The sequence below is a fragment of the Oryzias melastigma genome, linkage group LG13 (genome assembly GCF_002922805.2).
Source record: "Oryzias melastigma strain HK-1 linkage group LG13, ASM292280v2, whole genome shotgun sequence".
NCBI classification, from domain to species: domain Eukaryota; kingdom Metazoa; phylum Chordata; class Actinopteri; order Beloniformes; family Adrianichthyidae; genus Oryzias; species Oryzias melastigma.
In genome coordinates, this window is record NC_050524.1 from 8,959,969 (window position 1) to 8,970,560 (window position 10,592).

The 10,592-nt window shown below is 38.3% G+C and overlaps 1 protein-coding gene across 3 annotated transcripts in view; it reads left to right on the top strand.

The window, feature by feature from the left end:
• Positions 1–9,309, top strand: part of trpc4b (transient receptor potential cation channel, subfamily C, member 4b) — an 18,185-nt gene extending 8,876 nt beyond the window's left edge. The window contains exons 4-11 of one of the 3 annotated variants that reach the window (XM_024276435.2): positions 760–1,111; positions 1,185–1,330; positions 3,485–3,810; positions 6,543–6,738; positions 6,844–7,038; positions 7,249–7,290; positions 7,379–7,468; positions 8,169–9,309. In XM_024276435.2, the coding sequence (XP_024132203.1) occupies positions 760–1,111; positions 1,185–1,330; positions 3,485–3,810; positions 6,543–6,738; positions 6,844–7,038; positions 7,249–7,290; positions 7,379–7,468; positions 8,169–8,705 (1,884 nt within the window). In that variant the 3' untranslated portion in view covers positions 8,706–9,309. Of the gene's footprint in view, positions 1–759; positions 1,112–1,184; positions 1,331–3,484; positions 3,811–6,542; positions 7,039–7,248; positions 7,291–7,378; positions 7,469–8,168 lie in introns of all 3 variants that reach the window. The other 2 variants (XM_036215002.1, XM_036215001.1) reach the window with 2 other exon arrangements.
• The last annotated feature ends 1,283 nt before the right edge of the window (positions 9,310–10,592 follow it).

Sequence of the window (10,592 nt, forward strand, 5' to 3'; positions counted from 1 at the left end):
ATTTAATGATAATTGAACATTATTTTTATTTTTATTGTTATTTTTGGAGAACTTAAAGAAGCTTGAATTTATGATGTAATCATCTTTGTCAATAATAATACTAATATTGTGGTAATTGACTGTATATAGAGAACTGGACAGAGCGGATGTGACATCAACCATAGAAAACGCCTCACCCCTGGCTACAGAGAAAATGAAGGAAAGTCAATTATCATTTTTCTGCGTCGCCATGGTGGAGCCAGTCAACAGTGATTGGTCTGAATTTTACGTTTCTATGGTAACTACCGTCGCCAATCATGAGTGAGCATGTTCAAAGTCCACACCCCTTCTTATGAGAGAATCTGTCCATCAAATGTTCAAGGTGGGGGCCACATGCTTTTACTGAGGCATCTGATTGGTCAGTTTATAACTTGAGTAACTTGTGATATATTTATATATATATGAATAGGGTTACAAAGAAATTGTTAAGAAAAAGATGTCAGAGCAAGAATGTTAATTCTGACAAATAGAAAGGCAGAGTTATAACTGTTTATTTCTCAATTGAAGTCTATGAGATTTTGGCTTCTTGGAGCCAGCAAGTACTTCCTGTTTGAAGTGTGAGAGGCGGAGGGGTCACTTGGTCCAGTTCTCTATATACAGTCTATGATCGGGGTTCAATAATTAGGAGGCAAGTGTGGCTACCCCCCTGTTGTGAACAATAAGCTATGATAAACCATGAAATCTGAAAAATATTTTCCAATATTTTTTTCTTCGTTCCAGTTTGTTGCTCAACCCAACTGCCAACAGCTGCTGGCGTCTCGGTGGTATGATAAATTCCCCGGCTGGAGGAGGCGTCACTGGGCGGGAAAACTCATCACCTGCTTCTTCATCGGCCTCCTCTTCCCGCTATTATCCCTCTTCTACCTAATCTGCCCCAAGAGCCGATACGGCCTGCTGATCCGTAAACCCTTCGTCAAGTTCATCTGTCACACGGCCTCCTACCTGACCTTCCTGCTGCTGCTCTTCCTGGCCTCACAGCACATTCACTACACAGATAAAAATAACAAAACCCACAGCATTCAAGGTCCACCACCAACCATCGTGGAGTGGATGATCCTGCCCTGGATAATAGGTAACACTACACCAGAACACATTTGGTAGAGTTTATTATACCTATTGTGATGACATGGCTTCATTGTCTTAAGGTTTTATCTGGACTGAAATCAAACAAATGTGGGATAATGGTTTAGAGGACTACGCCGACGACTGGTGGAATATTATGGACTTCATCATGAACTCCTTGTATCTCGCCACCATTGCTCTGAAAATCGTTTCATACGCGAAGATGAAGGTATCGTATGTTGGTACATCTATTTATCAGTCATTTCCATGTCTCGAAGCTGAGTCATAGCAACTGAAGCCCAGTGTGCTTTGACTCAACTTCAAGACATCGCCACTTGGATGAACGGAAACTTGTGAATCATTTGACTCTAGAAAGTAAACTTTATACACCTTTTTTTAGCCGGACAAAAGAACAAAATGTATCATTTCAAAGAAATTTAGTATTACTTGAAAGGCAACGTCTCGATTGGTGTCATTGATGAAATCCAGTGTAGAATCAAACTTTTGTTCTTCCAGTAATGACAAATCTTACTGTCACACCTCAAATATAAACCTAGTTTTTCTAGCACTTTCCAGTTATGTGAAGGTTTTGGACAGTAGCCTGATTCTGCTTTTATTTTTTTAATTAATACAGGAAATGTAATTATTATTTTTTCAATTTAGTTTTAGTTTTTTGCAAAGTTGTTGTGGTAAAATAGCTTTAAAAAATCAAACTTTCACAGCAAAAAGGGACAGTTCTTGTCCATCTTGCTAAATTAAAAAAGACTTGCTGACATTGCACCACGCTCGGCTTAACCACAGTTTTTTCATATCAGGGATTCAGAATAATCAAACAAGGTTATTCTGGGGTGGGGCAGTAATGATGCCAAAGTTAAGAATTACTGCAAAAGTTGGACTTTAAACATGATTGGAAATACTAAATTCTTGTCAGGTTTCATTGGAAATCTTTAAATATTAAAGATGAAACTATTGGCTTTACCCACGATTCAATTCAAACTGTAATTTTATTGAGGCAAAACAGATTTGAAACCCAAATAAAACAACATGAAAAATTCAAGCTGAAATATTGGTGTAAAATAATAATAAACGGTCTGAAACTTCGAATATAAACTTTATTTTCAGCTTCAAATGTTTCTGTTTTTAATTTTAAAAACTAAAAATTAAAAAATATATAGTTTTTTCGCTTTCTATCTATTTTTTCCGGTTTCGAATCTAAAAATTTCATGTTTGAAACATCGACTCTGTTCTGGCTTGTGGGGGTGGGGCTAACACGAAGGACCAATCAAAATCGATGAGGGTGATGACTTCAGTCCTGGTGCATTCACTGACTCACAGAACTTGAATGGTTACAGTCAGAAAATCTTCGTACTAAGGCGGTAAGCGAAAGGGGGGGGGTCATAAATCGGCAGGAAAAGTTTCGATTTATTTGCGCTAAAACTCGGCTTTTTATGCCTTTTTATGCGTAATTTACTTGCTACTTTTGAAATGTGTGTAAAAAGTGGCGTTTTGGATGGCCTATACGATCTTGGTTTCTACTGAGCCTGGTGTAATTTAATAATACTAATAAATATATTAAATTTTGCACAACTCTTGGTTTCTACAGAGAGAAGTAGCAATTCGTTTTCCCCATGATTTGGCTCAAAGCTTTGATGTTCTGTTTTAAATTGAGATTTTTTTAGTAAATATACACAAAAAATAGTGTTTACATCTCAGGTAGTTACTCTTTCTTCACTCCAAAAGAAACAGTTAGAACAACAAGAGCAAATTAAGCTACAGAAGCACTTTCATGAATGAAATGAAGGTGCGTCGTTAACAAAATGTTATGTGCTTTTACTGTTTTTTTTTTTGTTTATGCTTGTTTTAAATTTTGTTTCTAGTTTGATGTTTTTATAGGGAGTCAATTTTACCATCAGTGCTTTGACAGCAGATGAAAAATAGCTCTCGATCTAACTCTGGTGCATTGGCAGCAATGATTTTTAATGTTCCTGTCAAATAAATTAACAAATACATTAATTAATTTAAGCTGAAGATCTTAAACTTTCTCATATTCAAACTAAAATGACTTAATTTAACCCACAACTCTGCCAAAATACACCAAAAATAAATAACATTTGCATTACTTTAATAAAACATTTATTCTTTTTTAACAGATTTTCTTTATATTATGTTAATTTTATGCCAATGAAATATTTTGCTATAACACAATCATTTTATTTTTTTGGTTTTAAGTGAGAAAAAATAAATCACAGCACAACTGAATGAAATTTTTGCTGCAATTTAGAAATCTTTTTTGTTTTTTCTTTTCAAACTTTTTCTTGTTTGTACTAGAAAAATGTGGAATTGCAAATAAAACTGACTTTAATGTCATTCTTTTTTTTTCCAGCAATACAATTTTAATGAGACCGATGTACCCAGAGACAACTGGCATCTCTGGCACCCCACTTTGTTGGCAGAGTCGTTGTTCGCGATCGCCAACATCTTTAGCTCTTTGCGCCTCATCTCTCTGTTTACCGCCAACTCCCACCTGGGTCCTCTACAGATTTCGCTGGGTCGCATGCTCCTGGACATCCTCAAATTCCTCTTCATCTACTGTTTAGTGCTGCTGGCCTTTGCCAACGGGCTAAACCAGCTGTACTTTTACTATAAAACAGAAGGTGAAAATAACTGCTATGGCATTCGCTGCCTTCAGCAAAACAACGCATTTTCCACGTAAGTCAAAATGTTTTAAAAAATTGTAAGGTTAAAGCTGCGTTCTCACCAAATTTCACATCAAGGCGTCCTGTTTCAATGTTAAGTCAATATGCAGACGCAATCATCAGAGGTCCTGCGGCGGAATTTGAGCATTGGTGCAGTACGTCGATCTGGCAGCAGCGCGTTGAGAGTTCCAACATCTGAACTTTGGCGCGTTACATCAACCAATTAGACGACTTATGGAGAGACTATAGGCCCAATCCGAATTCTTCCCTTCTCCCTTCCCCTTCATTTGGCCCTTCAAACGGAGAGTTATGAAAAAACAGTGTCTGATAATTTGTTCTTTGACGTCATCAATAATCGCTGCGTTATCGTGGAGCTTCCAGCGCTTGAATATACATAACAACAGCAGTTTTTATTACTTTAAAAAGGTAATTCTACACCAAAAAGTCATTACTTACGTTTACATGTAAACTTCTGTTGTTCAGAATCCACCCACGTGAAGAAAAGCGCTTTTCACGCCACGCGGTTTAACCTCGCGACAGAGAACTTGTTTACCCTCCGCATGGAGAGTCGGATCTGAAAAATACATTTCCCGGACACGACGAGCACTTAAACTGCTCCTTCAAATGGAGGGGAAGGCAGAAGGGAGAAGGGAAGAATTTGGATTGGCCCTATAGTCTCATCTGATTTGTGTGAGCGTAATTCTTGATTTGTAACTTGTGTCTTCCTGTTTGAGTGTAACTGTGGATTTGTCTGTCATTTTTGATTTATAAGTCATGCTATTACATTTTTGTGTAACTTTATGTACTTTCAATTTTGTATTCACATGTACAAAAATGACAAAATACAAAAAATGCAAAATATAGCTTTAAATTACAACAGCTTGACACTTTAACACTCAAGTTTCTCTGTCTTCATCGCTCCTTCGCAGCTGCGGTTTACCTGCCAGCTGCACAGTCACGGTGATATGAGGCGATGTGAGGTCCTCATCGACACCCAGAGAGCAGACAGTCGATCAGCCCTACGTCCTGCTCCGCTCCCTCGGTGTGCAGAAGGACCTGGCGCTGCCTGCTCCCGCAGTGTAAGGGGAGGGGGTGCTGAGTCGATCAACTCTACGTCCGAGTCTCTGGAGCCGGGCGTGTTGCAATTTTAATTTGAGCATATTTAGACATTTTTATACTAATTATTGGGACATATCTGTTTAAGAAAGTGTGTAAAATATCAAACTTCACCGGATATTATTCACAATCTAAGTTCAAAGCGGCTGATAAAGGCCCGGTCCCACTGGCTTTCACAGCCGTATGACGGCTGGACCACGGAAAAAAATTCATCCCCGAGGTACAGTCGCTGTTAGGAGTGAACTGGTAGTGCAATGGGCGATATAGGGGCGCGGAATCAACACGCGGTACAAAATTTGTCCGCCGTTACACGCGGAAATAGTTTTTTAACTGCACAAAAATTGAGACCGCGGGTGACTGCGTGTGGTACCAGCGGTACCGCCGTGTTATAGCTGTGGAACGGCGGTGCAACAGCAGTTTTAGTGCGAGACCGGACCGTGGAGCGGACGCAGGCGAAATTTTGCGCTTGTGTACGGCTGCAGCACGGCCGTTTCCCCGGCCGCTTTGCCCTTGTATCGCTGCTTACATCGTCTTTTTGGCGGCTGATTGAAGGAGGACTGCTCTGGCAGATGAGTGGCTGAGGAGTGACAGAGGAATTGACTCCGGTGTCTGTATCACTGTGTTTCGCGAGCATGCATAAAGTTGGCGCGTCTAAGCCCATATGGCAGATTTTCCAACTTTTTCACCTGTGATACACCCATCAAACCCTGTCGGACTGGGCCCTAAGAGAACTCTGATGACCCAGCATTCTAGGTGCATTTAAACGCATCACTTATACACAAATCTTTAAGACATGAAAAGTTTCACATCAGATTTGTGCTTAAATGCGGTTTTGTATGTGTCAGCCAATTGGTGTGTACTTCTTTAAGATTTTTGTGTAGGTAGTTTCAAGCTGTGGTAAATTAAGGTTGTGCATGTGTTAATTGCATTTTGTATTATTTCAAATGTCTTAATTTTTGTACACGTAAATCCAGAGTTATATACAAACATGCACATACAAATCGGACGGATGAAACTATATTCTCTCCATAGGGAATCAGCCTTTTCTTATAATGTATTGATGACCCGATCAGGGAATGGAGTCCAAAACCAACATGGAGAAGAATCGGATCGTTCTCCTCCTTAACTTTATATTTTTCTTTTTTCCATTGAAAGAAGGATAAAAATATTGTATAATTTTATTCCTATTTTTTTCTTCCTTGACCTAATGCGGCAAGTACAGCAAGTCATCAAACTGTGTCACAGAGAGGCGGAAGTACCGCTGAAAGCGTCTGTAGTTCAGAGGGAACTTCTGAAGACAGTGAACCTCGCTGTACTGGGAGAATGATCTCATGAACCCAGACATGGAGACATGATTCTGTAGAGCTCTTTACAATAAATAAACCTAATCTCTCTTCCATTTATTGTAAATAAGATATAAAGTCAATGTTCCCATTTAGGCGGTTGCTCCTCCCACACGCGTCTGGAGCATCAAGTTAATCAACACATTTTTAGACAACGTCAATCACCAAATTTGACACTGAAAACCAAATTTGATGTGTTTGGTGTGAATGCAGCCTAACATTACACACTTTTACAGTGTTTGTCAATATTTCTGCTTCTCACTAATCTTGTTTGGTTGATTTTCAGGTTGTTTGAAACAGTGCAGTCCTTGTTTTGGTCTGTGTTTGGTTTGGTTTCGCTCTATGTGACCAACGTAAAGCCACACCATGAATTCACTGAGTTTGTGGGCACCACCATGTTTGGCACCTATAACATCATCTCCTTGGTGGTTCTTCTAAATATGCTGATTGCAATGATGAACAACTCCTACCAACACATTGCTGTGAGGGACGTGCATGATTTTTCCCTGCTTTTTTTCAACTACAAAATGTTGGGTTTTTTTTCCTTTCCACACATTTTGATGACTTTCTTTTTCCTTTTTTTTCAGGATCACGCTGATATAGAGTGGAAATTTGCCAGAACAAAATTATGGATGAGTTATTTTGAAGAAGGGGGGACCTTACCCCCTCCATTCAACATAATACCTAGCCCAAAGTCAGTTTGTTATCTGTTTAGATGGATAACTAAGCATTTGTGTAGGAGGCAAACTAAAATAATCCGTCAAACCTTTGAGACTTTGGGGGTAAGATATTTCTTGGTTTATCTGCTCAACGTTTACTTGTTCTCAGTGCCGATCTATTAGATTAAAACGATATGATCGATTTCTAAACAATTACAAATGAATGGGGCTGCCTGTTCTTCCAATTTGACTGATGTTAATACGAATCATAAGGTCTTCTGTTGAAAAACAGGCAAGTTTTAAGTTGATCCCATCCTATTTTTTCTATTGCAGACACGTGCAGCCAATAACGTCAGATTAAACCACGAGTATCAGGTTAGTTCTTCATAAAGCCCTAAATATCACTATTTATTTTTTATTAGTATCAAATGGTGGTTTTATATTATAATAAATGTTTTTTTAGGAGGTCATGAAGAATCTTGTGAAGCGATATGTGGCTGCAATGATCAGAGATGCTAAAACAGAGGAAGGGCTGACGGAGGAAAATTTCAAGGTAAGAAGTTGACCTCAGATTGTTTTTGCTTTTGCGTTGGTGGTCCGGTCCACTTGAGATCAGACGGGTTGAGCCAAAAGGAGTTTGACACCCCTGGCAGAGTAAAATATAAACGTATATATAATAATATATTACTTTTGGCACACAAAAGAACAAATCATGTATATAACATGAGTTATTTTCATTATTTTTCTCACTTTTTGTCCTTTGTGGGTGCTGCCCATTTCATGACGTCATCCTAGAACCAGTCTTGGCAGCGTGTCTGCGTTTTGCCCACAAAAACAAACAACATCCGAACTTTTGCAAAGATTGACGTGCATATTGTGCATATAAAATGAAAGTCTTTTGCTGATCACCGCTAGCTCAGCGGAGAAAGTGGGTGTGTGTGTTAGCCTGGGGGCGGTGCTGGCAATGTACACTCCTCCTGGATGAGATTGTTTCCCACTTTGTGATGTCACAATGTGAAAACTTGTGGATTGGGAGGGGCTGGTGCTCAGAGTGGAGGGTTTTAGAGGAATCCTCAGAGATGTGTTAATCGATTATAATAGCACTTTAGGGTTGTATATAGGGAGGAATGAATAGAATAATACACTTAAAAGCTCAAAAATGTTTATTTTGCTTGATGCAGTCCCTTTAAAGGGTTAAAATAGCTGACAAGTTGATTGGAAAGTCTTTAATCCTTGTTTTTCAATCATCATAGGAACTGAAGCAGGACATATCCAGTTTCCGATATGAAGTTCTGGGAATGATGAAGGGTAAACCTCACAGCGCAGTTCCAAGTCCAGTCGTCGGCTCCTTCTTGGCTTACCCTGGAAACTCATTCAAATATTGCCCCAAATCTTCCTCTGACAATCCTCAGAAAAGGGTGTCGTTGAGCATCGCCAACAACAACCTGGAGAGGAAAGACTCCAACACGTCCGGCACGGTTTACCCCGAGAACTCCACTAAAAGTCCAGTTGTTGTGGTTAGCACGGAAGACACGTTTTCACCTGTAGCTTCCAATACAGGCTCCCCTCTGAAGTCTGAAAATTTCCTCTCTCCTAAGTTTTGTGAAACGTTTTCTCCTACGGAAGAGGACGAGCAGAAATCTGACGGGAATAACGAGGACCATCTGAGTGCCGAGACAGAAAACGAGGGGACTTTGGAGAAAGTAAACTCTGACGCTCAGGAAACAGAGCATTCTGGTGCCTTTAATTTAAGTGAAGTACCAAATGGGCCAAAAAAGTGCAAAAACTAATCAAATATTCATGAGGTTTCTAGCTTTTAATTAAAATAAGTCAGCAGAAACTTCATAGTAGTTGAATGCCTATTCTAATCAACTATATAATGGGACACTATATAATCTTTGTATCCTTTTATTATGGATAAAGTACTGTGGATAGCTCTTGTGTTTCTTCAGGGATCCTTGAAAAACTTGATTACCAAAGGAGTTCTGACACCCTGCTGCCTTTCCATTTCCCCTCCTCATTCATCCCTCCTTGTACCATAACTTAAAATAATCTGATGAAATAGTATTACTCTTCTTATCCTGCATAATAGCTTGTCCTTGTGTTGTACCGTAAAATCAGAACAAATATGAAAATCCTTCACACTGTGCATAAACGTGCCTCTTTTTTAGAGAGCTAGAGTATTAAATTTGCCAACCTGAAATGTTTAACTTTTATTAAAACTGTTAGCGTTGGAGAAAAATAACTTTAATATTGTTTGAGAAATGTGTTTTTCACTGTTATTTTTACCAGGTGCTATTTTTATTTCAGCCTTGTTCATCTTTGATGAATATTTTTTTGCATAAAGTAAGTAAGACATGTACTGCTGTGTAATAAAATACATGTTGTCTTTTATGTAATATTGTGTTATTTGGACAAGATTTTTTTAGAACATCTTGGAAAAAGGGATAAATCACAATGAAGTGTGCATTATCGCTGATAATGCGTGCTGTAAAGTGCATTATCCTGCCATACCATGGTCACTTACAAAAGAAAAAAGTATTCAATCAATTTTTTAGTACTTTATTCTTGGTATTTTTATTTTTTATTTTTTTGGTTTAAGTCACTTTTTCACAAAAAGCAGACTGTTTGATACTTGGTGCTGTATGTTGTCATGGTAACGGCACAAGCCTTGACTGCAGCGGCAAAAGAAAGCGTTATATATGCTGATTTTCAATGATAGGTTAAATAAAGAATCAGTTCAGAGAGAAAATGTAATTCTTATTTTTGTTCAGAAGATGAAGCAAAAGTTTGAAGCCTGCGCAGTGATACTTTTAGCTTATGTGACCGGAGCTACTTTTTTAGGTATGGTTTATAATGGTGAATTATCACTTTGTATATCATGGTCTGGCTGAATACTCAATTCTGGGTATGGATTAAAAAGTGATAATTCACTGTGATAATGCACACCTAAAAATAAATTACAGTCACATATCCTAAATGTTCTATATCACTGTGCAGGTTTCTTTAAATAAACTCTTGCTTTATCTGGACAAAAACAAGCAGTAAGAGGTGAACTTTCTCTCTGAACTGATGCTTTATTTAACCTATTGTGATGATCAGCATATAAGTCCCTTTACTTTGTCACTGCAATCTAGATGAAGAAATAACTAGAATAAAGTACTAAAAATCAACTGAAAATGTATTTCTTTTGTAAATGACCATGTTCTAAGCAGGATAACGTCCTTCGAAGTGTGCATTATCAGAAATGTACTCACTGTGCAGAAGCAACCGTCCTCAACTTCACGCCGGATGTTTTTTTTCAATGGCGTGTGTTAATTATTAATAAATTTGAGTAACAGACTTTCCAAGAAATTAAAAATTAGAGATGCAGTTCAGAGACACTAAGGCCAAATCCAAATTCTTCCCGTACTCCTACATTTAGTCCACCACACAGAGTTAATGGTGGTTGTGTCCGAATTCCCCCATAACTCCTAACTACTAAAAAACTATATAGTGTGGGACTAGTTCCCTGGATTTTAAAGGCAATTTGAACATGATGCTCACTGCTTTTCTTTCATTTTTCTAAACACCAGATATGACGTCACCAATTTCACAAAATTAAAATCAAGTCAATACAAACATTTCACGACGTTTATTTATGACTCCACTGTGTTCTGATGGTGAAAATGTGGATG